Raw genomic sequence first — 17,675 nt, forward strand, 5'->3', positions numbered from 1 at the left:
TATGGAGCTGTGCCATGTGTTCATTGCCTCAATGGTATTTGTAACAATAACAATATTGAGTTATGTGTAATTCAGCACCCACACTTCTGCAGCTGCTCTGAAAGCCCAGCACTCTACAAGTCCAGTGAATTTTTCTCAGTTTGTGAGTTTGGAGACTGAAGGAGACTAATAAAAGGATTAGTCAGTAGAAGTGACCCAGTGAGAATGACAGTAATTTTTTTTTAAGTATTTAGCACATTGTAATGTAATAATATTAATGCAAATGTTATATGTCCAGGAGAGAGCACCCTGGTGTTTATTTGTGTGTGACATTGCAACCTTTTGGCTCCTATGTTGTGTCTTCCTAATGATGACACTAGACATGAGTTATAGTGTCTTTAAAGGACACAATTAACTTGATCACTGCTTTTCTGTCAATATTTTGTATTCTACTGTCTCTTGTTGCATGTCTCAGGTAACACTACAATATCTGAAAGGTATCAGAGGAACATTTTTATCTTTGCTGCTCATTTGCTTTACATACAGTGAATATTGATGAAATTGGTATCAATGGGGTTATGTGGAAGAAAAAAGACAAATAACAGTAATCTAAAACCTCTTTTTAGATATCCAGTGTATTGGCTTTGAAGAAACCTGCTGTACTTCTCACTTTGGTAAGTCATATTCTGAAAGTACTAAATTTCTTCAATAAGGATACCAGTTTGTACATCCTTTCTTTGCACTGTCATTTCCTATTTTTTCCTCCCCATTTTACACCAAATTTGAGGTCACCTGTGTATAACAATCCAGTCTTCTGGCCCCTCTGTGATTTCAAGATTTGTAGCCTCTGGCCTCATCTGGTGTGCATTCTGTCTGCCAAAAGCTGTATTTGTTTTCTGGAAAAACTTGACCATGATGGCTTCCAGCCTATCTACACTAACTCCAAACTCCTTTTCCTTTTGCTGTTCTGGTCATGTCATGAGCATGTTTGGGCCTTTCTGTGGGAACCCCACAAGGATTCAGGGAATACTTTTTCTGCTAGAGTGGTTCAGTAAGAACAGCTTCTGGGAGGAGGGAGGCAATATCAAATGCTTGCAAAGTATTTTGAATGGTGCTTGCTTATTTCTTGGCAAGAAGCATGAATGAAGACTGCAAATTTCTCCTTCCCCATCACCTCTCTCCCAGCTGCTCCCCTGCTTTAGAGGTGTTTTGTAAACTCTTACTATCTATTTTATTGTCTCCAGGTTTTATAAAAATTATTTGCTGACTCTGAGCTTTCCTTTACTGCAAATGCAGTGGCAGCTCCCGGATTTCTTGTTTTCCCATGATAGAGACCAAACAGAAATCTTAACAAAAAAAATCCCTCCTCAGGAAGTTACATGGACTCAGATCTGAATTCTTTATCAATTAAAAACAGAGACCATAATTTTCAGTCTTTCTTTCACTTATATTTGCATACTCACATATACACTTAAAAGATGCCCCTATGGCTTAATTTTGTGTTCTTCCAGAGGAATGAGAGAAATGGAATGTTTGACTATCTTGTGCTTCTTACTGTGCATTTCTTCACATGGAGTTGTTGAGTAGTTATCACTCTGGGAACATTCTGTTGTAATTAGGAATTTTCACATAATTTTTGGCTGAGAGGAGGGTGCTGTGGTGCTTTCACACTCCTCCCACTGCCTTGAAGAAGTACTCAGAGAAGGGAAGAGCACTTCTCTGTCTGGTGCTGAATGGAAACCTGCTCCTCTCCTCCTGTGGTCCCGTTCCAGAGCTGCTGCTCTGCAGGGTTCCCCGGGCACATGTCAGAAATGTTCATCTGCTGTGTGGCAGCCAAAATACTCTTGCTTATGCTGCTTGCTTGAATGGAAAGCTGTAGGGGAGCAGCAAGCAGATTTGAATAGTGACATTGCCAAGGCAGGGAATAATTATTTATTTTAGTTCTAAATTACTTCAAAAGAAACCTTGCCTATTTTTCATTCTCTTGCCCTGTATAATTATATTATAGGTCTCACACCTCCCTCTCAAGACATAAGGGCATTAGAAATCAAAGCTTGTCTTTTTCCTAAGCAGCACATCCTGACTCGAGCTCTGTGCTGGTCTCCTAGGGAACTGATTAGTTCTTATATAGGACTGTGTTTGAAAAAACAGTTGGAGAGTTTTTATTTATAGTGATTCAGATAAACTTATGTGTAAGTTTTCCCAAATATTTACTGCAATCAAGTCCTCCCCATGATTTAATTTTTAAATACATGTGTTTGGCTCAGAATCATAGCCCTTTAATCTTTTTCCTCCCAGCGTGGTGTTAATACTGATAGTGGAAATGTCTCCAAAGAAGCTTCATTTGAGGGGATCAGCCAGTAAGTGACACAGCTTTTTTGTACTATAATTGTTACATGGTTATATTGAATCATTTTATATTTCAAATTAAATTATGTTTTTTTTTGATGAAAGGATGTTGAATGGTGGATTAGATGCCAAACATTTTATTTCCAAAGGAATTTTGATATGTGTTTCTAATGACTTGAAATACAGTCAGGTTTTTTTTTAAATCTCTCTTGCATCTAAGTTAATCTAATTTTTTTTCTCTCTGTATTTGTACTGTAGCTATTTAAAACCAAATAGACTCATCCTCATGCATCCATTTCCACTTTTGGGATTGGAATATTTGACTTTCAGATTGAAGAAAAATTAATCTTTAGGAGTAGCCTCTTTCTCTTATTCAGTTCCTTGTACATTATTTATCTAGATATTAGGAATTCTGGTAATGCACAGTCTTCTGAAAAACATTACAGGTGCAAAATAAAATCACAAATCACAAAAAAAGAAATAATCATTTATCTGTCTAGATGTGAGCTGTTAGTGTCCCTTAATGCTGTCTTTTAATGGAGTTTGGCTACTAGTGGTGTGTACTGGCTTGCTCTGGGGTGTGAGGATGAGGGCCTCAATTTTTAAAGAAGTACAACTGTCTGTTCTGTTACTATATCTTTTAAAGGAGATAATTTTTTGGTTTTAGCTCAAGTGTATGGCAAAGAAGAAACAGACCCCCCTCATTTAAAAGCCTGTTAAAAAACAGTTGTACTGAGATGTTGTGCCCTTTCTAAGGATAGTTGACTCCCAGTCACACCACTGTATTTTTTTCCATCCTCCTCTGTCAACAGCATGTTAATTCTACAGTGAAGATAGTAAAGCACAGAATTTCTTGCAAGTCTGGGCACTCATTAGTATAATCTGAGCATGCTTTCTGCTGGGGTGGTTTCTTTGTGTCAAGTGAACTGAAATTCTGAGATCTGGAACCTGACTTCACAATTTCATAATTTCATAATTCTGCCCTCTCTATCCTAAATGGGAATTTAATGGTTCTGTCAGGAATATTGGGAACAAGGTGCCAGGCATTTAGACATCTTTTTCTGCCCACTGAATTAAATATGAAGTATTCCACAATACATGCAGGTCACTTCTAATGAGTGTTTGGTGTCCTTTCTACTGTTACAAGCGGTGTAAGTTCTGTTGCTTTATCCAAGTAGATAGTAATCTTACATTCTCCACATACAGGTGGACTCCAAAATCTGTGTGGAGCAATATCTCCAGTTTTACCTGATACACCTCCACATGAAATATAAGCAATTATTAACTTCACTGGCAATTCTTTACTGGAATGATGTACATTTTCTTCATTGGAATGATGTTTGAACTACCAACCCCCCCTTTTTACCCTGAATTTCACTGAACTCCGTTTAAAGAGTGTAGTTAGTATCCCATTCACTAGTCAACATTAAGCTAGGAAGCCACTCCATTTAGCACTTCATGTGAGACTTTAATAGAGCATCTCCTACAACACTTAATGATATTTAAGCATTGGTGTCAGTGCTATACCTGCTGTCCGTGTGCTCCAGAAGAAGCGCTTCTCCGTTCCTAGCAGGGATTTCCAGCTGTTAGCAGGTATTTCTCTTTTGAGACCTGGCACATGTTCATCCCTCCCCACCCCTCGGCACTAGGACCTTCATTTTGCTGCCGTGACAGGTCTGGGTGGTTCCTTCCCCTCCCAAGCTCACGGTGTGCAAGAGCATGCACTGATTGTGTTGTTGGATCAGCTCCCCTCTTGTGACAGAGACCATGCCTTCAAGCCACTTGTCACTCCAGCCTTTCCTGGATCTCCCTGTTCTGTTTGTGTCTTCTCCCGGGCTGTGGTGGCTCTGGTGAGCTCGTGCTTGGTCCATGTGCTGGGGGTAACTGGTGGTCTGGAGGAGGGGGTGAGCTTCCTTTTAAACTCTGCTTGCCTCAGAATTTTGCAACTGTCTATATAAACCAGTCCATTTGATATTTGTTTTCAATACAGACCCAAACCAGCTTCAACATTCCTGCTTTCCTGCTTCTCCACCTCTCCTGTAGCAAATGTTTCCGTTATAGAAAGATATATTTCAGATGTATTGATTGTTTCCAAGAGGATTACACCCACAGCAAGGTGTTTTTTCAAACTATGCTCCCTCCTGCCTGCCTGTGCCTGTGCCTTGCTGCCTCTCTCAGTCCTCAGCTCAGCCAGGCTCTGCCCTGGCCATGATGCTCTATTTTATGCCTGATCTCGTTTGTTTTGTTTTCTGGCTTCCTGGCCAGGATCTGTTTTCCTGCTAGGACTGTTTTGTGTTTCTCTTGCTCCCATATGTATTTTTTCTCCTAGGCTGACCTGGCCCAGTGGGGGTGGGTGGCATGGGAGGTGTTAAATGATGGATAATAATGAAAATAATATCTAATTTCCTGAAAAAAGTGAATCTTGCTCTCTTTGCGGGCTGTTCACCTGCTTCAGTCAGAAATTGTTTTTTTCTTGCCCTAGTGATGTTGCTTTCCAGCCTTACTTTTTGAACCTTTTGAACTTCTTCTGGAACATTATTGCGTAACCTATTTGGTTAATTTTTCTACTGTCATAAATAGTCATTTGAGACAAAATGACTGCTGTGGTCGTGGGTTATTTCTGTGCCCTGAAGATCACCCTGAAGTTATTTTTGTCATGCTAGCACTAGCTAAGCTTGTTTCTATCCTGATTATGGAGTCTATAGTGGTGAATATTTCATGGTTTCCATTAGTTTATGTGTAGCTCTCTCATATAGCAAGGGATGCTGTCCTTCAGAAGAGCTGGTCTGTGGCTGCAGGCTGTGGGAACGTAGGCCAGTGGTACATGGAAAGTTCCATGGAAGGTTCCCTGCTCAGCAGAGGGTGGCACTGAGGATCATGAGGGACCAGCCTGGACAGGGCTTAAGACAGGAGACCTGGACCATCCCATCTCCTGGTGCTGCTCCTGGTAACTCCCCTCAGGTCAGCTCTGTTTGCAGCTCTTTGGGATCCTGCAGAAGTGGACTGCTCACTTGCCCTAGAAGGCTTAAGCACAGAAGGCAGATTGCTAAAGTAGTTCTAGTGCTTTCTTTTCTAGAAATTCATACTTCTGTTAGCTGATAAAGGCCTGTTCTGTGTTTGCAGTTCTGTGGGGTTTTTTTCCTGATTCATGGATCCATTCTTCAGACTGGAAAATGTGCAGGATTTTCTTTAATCTAATCATGTCAGTTATGTAGCCTTTGTAAAAATGCCTTGAGAGGATGTGATTCACCATACAGAAAAATGGATTTTGAACCTGTAGGGTTGAACAGTAATGTGCCACATACTTTAAAACACTGTTGAATAAATCTTTGCTCACTGTGTTGGCAATATTTTTGTCATCCTCAGAGACAATTTAAGTAAATGATGGACAGTTTAAACAATGTACGTAATGTTTGAAGTTTTGCAGTGAAATCCTCTTTTCATATTGCATAGCCAAATCAGTTCATTAGGACAAAGACTCTCCATGTTGAAGAAGAGGAGAAAATTCCAACACAGTATATGAATATGTTTTAGATTTTTATCACTGTAGACACACACAGTGTATTCATTAAACTGACAAAAAGAGGTCTCATTATACAGTGCTTTTATATGGGAGGTGTAGATTTCTAGACTTATTTTAACTAATGAATTTGTCTTGCATGTGAAAGGACAACTGAGTATGAAATCAATTTGGACATGCCTTAAAGTGCAGTGTTTCTTAGTTCTGCATTGATTAAATGTGAGCAGTAATGTGTTACAGATTGCAACTGTAGCAAATGCCAATTTGTTTTCTTCCTCAAGACCACATATCTCACCATCTAAGTATTGTCAATTTGCAAATTGCAGAAAAATGTAGAATTAGATTGCGCTGCCTAATCCTCCTAACATTAGGGTAGTACATGTTTTGTTACGAGTAAGTTGTTTGCTGTCTAGTGAGTTCAAAACTTTGCTGGGAGGCCATGGTCAGGGGATTTTATGTAGGATTTGTGCACTTACTATGTGAATTAAACACCATATTTATACTCATACTGTTGGTGGTGCAAAGCTGTTCCTGTTGAGTTTAACCAGTAACTTTCAGGATGTGGTTGGTTTGTTTAGCTGCACTGTTGGTGGATGTCCTGGTTCTGGCCAGGAGAGGGGTAATTTTCTGCAGTGTTGGGGAGGGGGCATGGGGATATTCACCTTGAGGGGAGTTGATTTTGGGTGAGAACAGTTTGTAATGTTGAATTGTATTATTCTGTTTGCTGAATGACACTGTCACTGTGTGCCATTACTGCCATGGACAGTGAATATGGATTGCTCAGATACCAGTTGTGAGCTCCTGGTGCAGCAACCAGCAGACAGCACACCAGCTCTCCTGACCTGGGTGACATCTAGGATAGACAGGACACACAGCCAGATGTTGTTTACACCCCTTCATGTCATTGCTGAGGAAGGGACCTTTGGAAGAAAAGGCCTTTCCTTCCTGTTTAGAAACATTCTGGGCAGAACAGTCTGGTGTTTTGTTTATTGTTGAGTTTTTTCCCATGTAAGTTATTTCTTTGTCTTACACCTTTTGTTATTAATATTGTTGCTGTTACTGTATGTTTTCTTATCTCATTGCTGTTTCCAGTAAATTTGTCTTACTTCAAGCCACGATCTTTGCATTTTGTGCTCCCAGTTGGAGGGGAAGGGGGAAAGTGAGTGCTGGTGATGCCTGGTTTTAGTGAGAGCACTGAATTGGAGAATGCTATCCCTAAACCGCAACAGTAACCAAAGTGAAGCATAATTTGAATAGTCAGCCTCAGAAGTCTCACAGATAAAAGCAGGTGGCCTTGTGGCTGCTCACACAGAACCCACAGCTCCCATGAGATGAGTGGGGCTGAGACAGCTTTGTCCTTGATCTTTGACCTCCTTCAGAAAGGGACCTACAATATATTCTCTTGCACATACGGAGTGATGCTGTGGTCTCAGAGGTCTAGCATCTTGTTTTGTAGTTGGCATTACATCAGAAAGTCTGTCTTTCAGATAAGAGAGAGAACTTCTGTTCAGCTGATGACCTCCTGGCTCTTCTCCAGCCACCAGCACCTCCTGATTCAATCCTGCTGCATCTCTATGTGTTTAATGAGCTTCCCCAATTGACAGCAAACCAGAATTTTAAGGAGCTGCCACATAGTAGGTGGTCCCAGCCAGTAAGACTTGGATTTCTGGCAGCACAAAGACAATCCAAGAAGAGCCTTTGTGGCCAGGAAAGATAAAATCTGGGGACTGTAGCTGAAATGGGTTTTCCAAAAGAGTGAGCTGCTCTAAGTCTACACCAGTGTACAATTTTCCCCCTTTTCTGAATGCTTGGCTGAGACAGTCTGCTTTTATGAGGTTCATGTTTAGCTCATTTGATTTGCTTTTGATTTCATCCATTTGTGCTTGTGGTAAAAGTGAGCAATTCAGTTTTTTGAGGTGTGGAGTTTCAAAGTCAGCTGGCTTCTGCCCTTCCCTGTGGTTTATTTTCTTTTGTTACTTCACAATAACCATGGTTGACTCCTATTTGCACAGACCTGGTGTTGGACACTCCGGTGCTGCAGTGTCTCCTTACATTTCCCTTCATTGATCAGTTTTCTGTCTGACATACTGATGACATTGAAAGGTCCTGTGTCTGTTGTTACAATTGCAGCATAATTCTGTCTTGATTTTCTGTGGTGGTGTTAATTGGTGTGTTCTCCAGCCACACAGGAAGCTCTGGCTTCTGGGTTCTTAGAATATTCATAGATTGATTTTACTATGTCATTCATATATTGTCTTCTATATAAATTTGTATTTTACTGCCCCTTCCATTGTAGATTTATTTCTGCATTGGTATACATAAGTGATAATTTTTGAGATGGTGATGATTAAATTGAAAATATGCCCCTTTGATACTTTCTTGTTTCCAAGTAACCAGTTTTATTATATAATGATGCATTGTTCTGTGGCTGGTGGGTGGCTTTTTGTCTCGAGTTGTTTTTACAATGATTTCTCATTAATACCCATAATATTGAATACCATACAGCTTGTCCTTGTTCAATGTTGTAATAAGTTTTCGGTTTGTGTCTTGGTGTAGGAATACAGAGCTACTAGCCTTCTCCTTATTAGGGTTTATAGGTTTATGAGTATCTGTTTCTTAAAAAGAGAAACATAGGAGGTTTTTTCTGCCTTCTCAGGATACAAGGAAGATGCTTATGCAATTAAAAATGACTTCTAAGTAATTTTTTAAAATTGGATTTGTGCTTTCATTGGTCCCTTTTGGGGAATAAAGAAGGGTTAATAACCTGGAATAGATTTAATTTTTTGCTTCAAAAATGTGGGAAAATGAACTGTTATCTCATAACATTCTTTTGAAGAACTGTTGGGAGCTTGTAGCATTTTAATTCTCTTAAATACCCTAACTGGACAGCCAACAGTCCTGAGCAGACAGAAATATCTTTGATGCAGAACACTCCTTAGGCATTTAAATTGTAAGCAAAAAACCCCCTTTAACAATGCTTGAAAATCTATTTGTGTTCCACCTAATTACTCAGCTCCTTACTCTATTGGCCACTGTAGTGTTACTGTTTAGAGAGCCTCAAAATCGTTCCAAGAATACATGAATTGCTCATGTAGAAAATAAACAGAAAAACAGTGAAGTGTCAGAGGCCAAGGCGAGCTGGAAGCTTCTGCTTTGCCTCTTCTGTAGATTGGAAAAGACAGAGAGAGGTCATTTTCTTTTCACTGTTCCCTGAGCAAGCTTGTTTATCACATGGCCCCCTTCTGTGCACACAAGTGGGAAGGCTTGAAACAAAGGATGAAATCTGCCATTCACTGGGTTTAATTTCACTGAAGAGTGTTTGAGGAACAAAGTAAAAATCACAGAATAATTTGGAAGGAATGTCTGGAGGTCAATCTGGTCCACCCCACACTCACAGCAGTGAATTGATAGGCTAATATTTTATCTTTGTCAAAAGAATTGTGATATGCTTGTCTCAAACAACCTGTTACACTGGCTTCTGCACATTCTTAAAGTTATGTATCTGGTTTAGCCTCATGTATTTCAAAATTAAATGCATTCTTCTCACTGGGTTCTCTATTGAATTCCTGTATAATACTTGTTTTCACTTTACTTTCTCAGAGAAGGCATGGTTAAAAAAGAAAGAGTATGTAGTCTCTGCTGTTGTGTCTGGCTGCCTTTTAATATTAGTGTCTTTGGGTTTTTTTAGATTTAATGTGAACAACAAAATTCTTCATCCTGAAATTGCAGAATGGTGAGTAACATAAAATCTTTCTCTTTGAGTAGTGTTGAACATGCTTATGCTGTACCATTGCTTCAGAGAGATTCCCTCAGCAGAAGCCTCCTAGTTTACCTCAGGAATTTTAATTTTAAATTGATTTCATGTGGATTGGAAATAATGTTCAAACATAGTAATAGGGCGAGGTAATGCCATTGAAAACCAAAGAATTTATGTAACATTTCTTAAGCATTGTATCTGCTTACAGATTTCTCTAGGATGTGTTAGGGTTTAAGTCACCTTTGTGTAAATGTGAACTTGTGTGAATGGGAAAAGAACTGAGGATAGTTTATGTTCTGGCAACAGAAATCAAACATAGATCAAAACTCTGTCTAAACAGGTAGTGCTTAATTAGGTGTTATTTCTTCTCCAGGATATATTTTAACAGCCTTAATTTTGTTGAATTATTATTAATATAATTGTACTTTGTAATTCTGCTGTAGCCTATCTGAAACAAACTAGATGTGCAACTAAGTGCAAAGCTGCTCTACTTTACTGGTTTTCCTCTTTTGATCAGCACTGCTGACTTAGTCCACAGGATTGCTCCATAACTAAGGCTCTCTAGTTTTCCATTTAGGAAATTACTGAGGAAAGAACATAGTGGATTTTTGTTAATGAATTAGGGTTTTATCTAAGCTTTTTTTCTATGTATTAATCTAGAAATGAGGAAACAAATCCTTAGTTTAGACAGATAAGCTGAAAATACAAAACACAGGTGCACCCTCTGACTACCACTGTTGCAGTGTATTGTATTGCATGCTACTGCATGTTATGCTTTTTAACATTTATTTTCAGCACATATGCTGAGAACCATCTTCTGCTGTCTCCATCTACAGCTAATTGCCAGCTTGAAAACTGTGGAGATGTTTTTTGAACATCAGTGATTTCAGAACATTTAGAATTATTAAAAGGTCACGTATCTGTTGTGGCAGATTTTTTTTTATTGCTTGGCAGGACATAAAGCTGCAAAAGGGAAGTGGGGAATGGGGAGGCTTTGTGTAGACATTGTTCCATCCCTGAGTCAAGGATGGGCCTGGAGCTGTGGGAGGGGGCTCATTGCTCCTGCTGATGAGTGTGAGGGGGATGATTTTTAGATCTTGACTATTCTGTCCGTCTAGAATTTGTGCTGTTCATTTTCCTAAACAGAGAAGTTTTGTTACAGGCTTGATTTCTGAATTTAAGAGGGGTGAGGAAGAGAAGCTGAAGAGGGCCTTGTCTGACTTCCAAGCTTTGCTCTGAAGACACAGCAGGACATCAGGGACAGAGATGGCAATTTTAGCTGCAGAAAGCTTTGGAGTAGGGCTACAGGCTTTTTCCCAAGGTAGCTTTCAGGTCGTTTCCATCCACCTTACCAAGGTGTCATAAGGAAACCACCTCCTCTGTGGTTTCAATTAAAGGGTGATTAAATCTTCTTTAGGAAGCTCAGGTATGGACAAACATAAGGTGCTGAAGGTTGTACTGAGAGAGGTGGAGAACTGAGGCAGTAGAAAAGCAGCACTTGGAGCTGGGGTGGAAAGAATCACCTCTTCAGTGAATTGTGAGTGGCAGCCTGGAATTCTGATTGAGTCCTTCCTGCAGCCTCACAGAGGAGGGATGCTTGGTATGCACCTTCCCTACACCTGGCTTTCAAGGAAGGGGAATGCTAAGTAAAGAAAAAGTTCAGATTTGTATTCAGAAATGTTTTAGAAGGTTTTACTGACCTTAGAGGCTTTCATTTTAAGTCAGAAGTATGTTAAAGATGGTTGTTAGGATTTAAGTGGCTGGTGAAATTAACATGTGAATGACAGGTCATGTATATTAAAGCTTACTAAAGTAGAAATCTTCTTGGAATGTCAAGTTACCAGCCAAGAAAGTTTGTTTGGAAAGCAATATTTTTAGAGTTAAGAAATTTTTTCTTTTAGGAAGATGAATTCTTTTGGGTTATATTCTGGGATAGGAAATTGCATCCTTTGAATCATCTCCTTGCAGGGATGCATTTCATTTCAGAGTTGGCAAGTTCTGAGCTACTGTGTTTTACATGGTACTTGTCAGAAAAACTTTGCTCTATGCCCTGCTGTCAAGCTGCCAGCTAGAGATGAAATGGCTGAGCTTTCTGAACCAGCCCGGGAGAACTGGGAGCTACAAAAGGCACCTCTAGTATTTTACAGTTTTATAATAAAATGCAGAAAAAATGGTTCAATACTGACAAGAGGCAAAGTGTTTGTGGTTAAGGATCTGTTGCCTCTCTTGCTTATTTTTTTCAAGATCTCATCATTTTCTGACTTGGTGTGGAATTTAAAACAGAAGAATTCAACCTTACACTGGATTTCAGCAGTTTGCAGAAGGTGTTTTAATTTTTTTTTTTTTCATTTTATTGAGTGGGTGTACTTCCGGGTGTACTTCCAAACAAATTTTAAAACTTTCATTTTAAACTTAAAGGCTTCCACTTCAAATTTCATAGGGAATGGACATGCTAAGTATTGATTTCAGTGTGTTGAAAAGAAAATGTCATCTAACAGAAGAGAGAATTCAAACTTGTCCAAATGATCTCCTTAGTAAACAGAAGGAGGTTTTTTGACACCAACACTTAGCCAAGTGGCCTCTTGTTCCTGTAATTTGCCAGTGTCTACCATAACCGTGTTGTTGCTAGAAGTAAACATTTAGTAATATGCAGCTCTCTTTTTGTCTGTATATACTGTATTTTTCTGTAATCTCAGTGAAGATGGGATTTGATAGTTTTATATGGAAGATTTCATATGTTCTGTATTTTGCATTATTTTGATGGAAAGCTATAATTATTTCTTTATGAAAACTGATCTGTGTATTAATGTCTTAAAACTGCATTTACTTTTTGTGTTCTCAGATGCATCTGTCTTTCAGAACTGTTCTGTGATGCCTCTCCTTTGCATATGTGCATTGCTGTGTTTGCTGCCTTTGATGCTAATTCAGTTAGCAAGTTTTTATGCATTGCAGAAGAGCATAAATGTATAGACTGTGGTAGAGAAGTTTCTATAAATAAAATGTGGAAAGGTAACAGCAGAGGTGAGAAAAGGTAAAAATAAGGCAGGCCTGTGAAATCTGCCCACATGGACATCAGCCTTACACATTAGGTGGTCTGTAAGTGTAATATTCCCAGAGGGAAAGGAGGAATGGCCATTCCCAGGTGTTTTCCATGTGTGTCACACAAAGGAGACATTAAGGTTGCACACATGTACTGAAAAGCAGCAAAACAAGCCAGCTGATAAAGCACTGATCTGATAACTGGAAACAAATACTCCGGGCAGCATTATCAGAGCTGCAGAATGCACATAGAGAACCAATTTTGTGTCTTTGAGGAGAGCACCGGTGTAGGAGAATACAGTTGAGTTATGTGAGTTTCAGCCTCATAATTGCCTCAAATTCTGTATGCTCTTGACCACTTGATTAGGTCGTGCATGTAATTTGGTATCCAGGCATTTAAAATGCCCAAAAGCACTTTCAGGATTGAAATGATGCTTGTTTATGTTAAAGTTCCTCTGTCCTGTTGGGTGACTGGCATGTGTGAAAAGACCAGCTGGTCATCTGGCTATGTGAAAATAAAAGCAGAAAATGTATGTAAAAGGAGAATGAGGAGGAAGAAATGTTTTTACACTGGTAAAAAAGGGGAAAAAAAGGTGAAAGTTTTAGGTCAGTCCTGACAGTCAGACTTGTGCTTCTGTTTCCGCTAGATTGCACTGAGTGGCCCCCTGCTAATCTGAGGCGTGCCTTACATGTGGAATTTGTACATTGTGGCAATTGCATTAACTGGAGCCTGGAAATTATTTGTTCCCATTAAAATATTAATGTGTTTATGCAGAAGCTGTAACTGGCTGGTCCAAGAGCTTTTTTTAATAGATTGCTGAAGCTCACATTAATGAAAAAAAGGTGGGATTTTCTTCCTATCCTTATTTTGGAAGTGGGGGAAAACATCATGAGAACTGTGGATGCTCATCACATGAAAGATTGCCCTGAAGTGCCAGCCACTGCTGTAAACTTGGCTGAGGAGGGTGATGCATTTTGCACATTAAAACAGTGAGAAGGAGGTGAAATGCAGGCTTTTCTACTGCCCAGACATGGTGTGGGACCTCCATCAACAGTACCACTGTAACACAGGAGCTAGTGTCAGGGGAAGGGTGAAGTTGATCCTGTTCCCTCCACAACTGTACATTCACTCCCTCTCCTTCCTTCTGGTGGTTGGGTAGTGGTTTTTGTTGGTGTCAGAATGTTTTCTGTAAAGTACTTCAGTGTACCTTGTGTAAATGAAGGGGTTGCACTGCATAAACAGTCAGTGTGAGGCTGAGCATGAATTTGTGTGTTCAGATACCTGAGAAGCTGTGATCTAATACAAATACCTTGATCCTGAAGCCTTGTGCCCAAGTCAAGGGAAATGGTTTCTGACAGTGTTTGCACTTGCTGTGGAGCAGTAATGAACTTTTATTACTAGCAGATTGCAACAAAGAGATTAGACAACTGAATTATGAAACAACCTATTTTTTGGGCAAATGCAGATCATGGATATGTACTGTATCCTGAAAGTAATATAAAGGTACATCAAACAAGTATTAAATTACCCTGCTAGCACATGCAGTCTTGCAAGGAACAGGATTTAAAGAAAAAAATTAAAAATCTATAAGCCTTTGCTACCTCATTCTAACTGGAATATATTTGAGCCACTCTTTTTTATGTCTTGGCTGAAAGACAGCAGTGGAAGTTTATTTCCTCACTCATGGTCAGCCGATTTACCATCCCAGTGTAATTTTTTCACCTGGGTGTGCATTTTAAAACCTTGTACTTCTCATCCTCAATTGCATAGTGATTATTTTGTGTCATATTCCATTTGACTAAGGAATCCAATCCCCTCCCCTCTACAGTGTTTGTTTGTAAAAACATTTTGATCAATATCAGGATTTTACAAAGGTACCTTTACTCTTGCCAGAAGAATTGTGTTTGAAGTGGAGTGGCTGTGCTGTAGTAATGCACTGTCTGTGGGAAATGCTGTAATCTCACATCAGAGGCACTGATGGCTGAGAAACCTGTTTCTGGACTCATTAAAACAAACAACAGAGCAGAAATACAGTAAATAGTTTTCTACAGCAGTGTGAGGAGGAGCAAGTTACAATAAAAAGAGGGGTCTTGGTGGCAGTTTCAAAGTATAACAGTTAAGGTTCTTTGTAACTGCTTCAAACCCTGGAGTGCAACTCGAAGGTATGATTGAAATATTTTCATGCAGTTCTGTACTTTGTAAACAGTAAGTATGTACTTCAGAGCTGCCTTTGAGATGGGCATGAAAAATACTGGGAATTCAGTTTGTGTACCAGTGGAAAGAGAATGTGGTGTTTAACAGAGGTTATGGAACTGTCTGCTTTTCTGTGCATGTCACATCCAATAGCTGCTTTTATTTGAAATACATGATGGAAATACATGTAGAGAAGAGTTAAATGGTGCATTTTTGACATGAGGTCAGAAAAGAGTACCAAGGCTTATAAACATACATTAATTCAGTATGACATAAGACATTTCAGTATCACAAAGAGTAGGATGGGGTTTTTTAGGGCAGTGGTATGTTTGAGATTTTATGTTTTTTATCTTCCTTCAGAACCATGTGAAAGAATGAACATTGTGGCTGTAATTACTGCTGCTGTGGTTTCTGGATTTCATGGTTTGGGTTTTTTAATACCAAACAAAAATAGCATTTTTTACACCACCCCGTGCCCACCTTTTGAGGTATTGCAAATAGGCGGGAGTTCAGATTGTGCTGAACAGAAATTCTGGAGCTCTGGGAATTTAAATATGTAAAATAGTTTCAAATTGTGTTTAAAAGGAAATCAAGCATGCTTGTAGAAATGTTCCATCTGAAGTAGTGTTAAAGTTATGACAAATGCAGAATTGCATTGGTTTTGTTCCTAATGTATTGTAGAATGAGTTGAAAAAATGGTGGTTGAACTACTTGTTTATAAGTATTAAATTGGGCAGGCTGATGTTTGAAATTCTTGTGACTTTCCTTTGTAAGATTATTTTGCTAACACTGAATCAATGCCAACAATACTTTGCTGTCATGAATACTATAATAGCTATTTGCTCTTGAGGTGTACTTGATCTAATCTTATTATAGGTGATGCATATTATTTTCAGGGGTTTTGCATTTTACATTCTCGAGCTGTGAAGTTGCAGTCTAACATGCTGTCTGTTCTTCTTCCCTTTCAGTCGTGTCATTAAGACAGACATGGAGTTGGAAGTTCTGCGCTACACCAATAAAATCTCCAGTGAAGCTCATAAAGAGGTAATGGATCCTTTACTGTTAATAATTTCTGCTCTTAGTGTAGCAGTGGTACTCAGAAAATGTCCCCAGCAACCCAGAATTGCTTAGTAATAAAATAATGGAAAGGCTGGATAGAAATAAGAGGATAATATCCCTCCTATTACAGCCCAGTAATATACCTTGCATTGCCCTTGAACTCACCAGTGCGTTTGTGATGTGTGAGAAATGAAGTGAGGGTTTGGGTAAGAGCTCACCTCAGCAGAAGGTGACCTGCTTGCAGTCTATCTGTTCTGTGTGCACAAATACCTCTATAATGATGGAGAAAGAAAAGATCAAGATTATTCAGGCCCATGTGCAGCTCTGGAAAGTTTAACTAGAAGGTAACTGTCTCCAGATCCTGATGGACTGGGGAGTCTTTCCACACACAGTGTAGGACAGGGAAAGGATTCTCCGAGCTGGCTGTGTCCCTGGGGCAGTGGTGACCCTGCTGTTCTGTTGCTGTACCAGGGTGACAGTGACAAGTGCAGGCTCTCAGCTCAGGTTGGACCTGGCACTATGCCAGGGGAGCTGCACTCCTGTCCTGGTGGTGATGACAAAATCACTTTGGGTGTCAGTCCTGTACTCCATAGATGAGGCACATCTGCCCGTGAGTTCTGAGAGTGGTGATGGCCAGAGGGAGCTTGGGTAAAAGCAGCTGGTGAGGTTACTGACTCAGCTGTTGTCTTGGCTCCTGCTCCTCAAATGTCCAAACTAGGAAGGGTAAGAATGTTTTAAAATAAATACTGTAAAATTGAAAACTCAAAGGATGGTCATTTTGCATTCATACTCCTGGGGTTTTCATCAGTCTTGAATAATCACATCTGAGAGTATTTTTTTCTGTAGAGCAGCAGCCTAGAACTTCTGTAATACAGAAGCAGACAAAGGAATAAAACTTTCTTAGCAAATCTGAGAACAAGGATCAGATTTATGACTTGTAAACCAGTGTTAACTCTAGTAATTTTCTGTTAATTCAGATTTCAAAGCATAAAAGAGACTCTCCCCTTGTAGGCTAATCCAGTTCATAGCTTTGTTTTGCCTAAGTAGTACAAAAGGACTTAGTGCCATGTTAGCCACAGGTTTCACAATTGAACATTGATATTTTGATGAGCTGCACTTCATTAGGATATAGTAATTTGGCAGTTAAACTTGCTTTATTGCTGGAGACTGCAGGCATTTTTAGAGATTAAAGTGTTTGATATCAGTGTAGTTTTAAAATGCATCTACTGATGTAAATTTAAATGAAGTACAGATGATATTTTTGTAATATAGGTTTCTCTGGAGATAGTCATAAGTAATAAATTCATAAATATGAGATCACTCCCACTATGATGGTCCCATGTTAATATGTATCTTACAGGTAATGAAGGCTGTAAGAGTGGGAATGAAAGAATATGAGCTGGAGAGGTAAGAGTTCTTACACTAATTATAATAAAAAGATAGTATCTCTGTAATAGAGGGAAAAGCAATAGCTGAGACAATGCAGTAGCATAGATTCAGTTGAGACTGAGAGTTCATTGGTGTTTGAAGGGCATTGTAAGCATTGTTTTGTTATTTTGAGGTGGTACTTCATCTGTTTCAAACATGCATCTGATGAGGGGTCATTATTTTTTGGTAAGTGTAGCATATCTCTCTTCCTGGAGTTTCAGTAATTTACAGAAGCTTGATGAAATAGCTACTTGCATTGTTTGAAGCCATCCAGTAAAACAGTGTTTATGGTTAAACATTGCCTTTAGTCTGCTGGTGCTTAGAAGACTGCACGAGTGGGTGTTTAAGAG

The 17,675-nt window shown here is 39.3% G+C and overlaps 1 protein-coding gene across 2 annotated transcripts in view; it reads left to right on the forward strand.

The window, feature by feature from the left end:
• Window positions 1-17,675, forward strand: part of PEPD (peptidase D) — a 147,937-nt gene that overhangs the window by 22,595 nt on the left and 107,667 nt on the right. For both annotated transcript variants that reach the window (XM_063410695.1, XM_063410696.1), the window contains 5 exons: window positions 606-653; window positions 2,278-2,339; window positions 9,537-9,581; window positions 15,807-15,882; window positions 17,258-17,304. In XM_063410695.1, coding sequence (XP_063266765.1) covers window positions 606-653; window positions 2,278-2,339; window positions 9,537-9,581; window positions 15,807-15,882; window positions 17,258-17,304 — 278 coding nt within the window. The remainder of the gene's footprint in view (window positions 1-605; window positions 654-2,277; window positions 2,340-9,536; window positions 9,582-15,806; window positions 15,883-17,257; window positions 17,305-17,675) is intronic.

Source organism: Prinia subflava, chromosome 13, assembly GCF_021018805.1.
Source record: "Prinia subflava isolate CZ2003 ecotype Zambia chromosome 13, Cam_Psub_1.2, whole genome shotgun sequence".
NCBI lineage: Eukaryota > Metazoa > Chordata > Aves > Passeriformes > Cisticolidae > Prinia > Prinia subflava.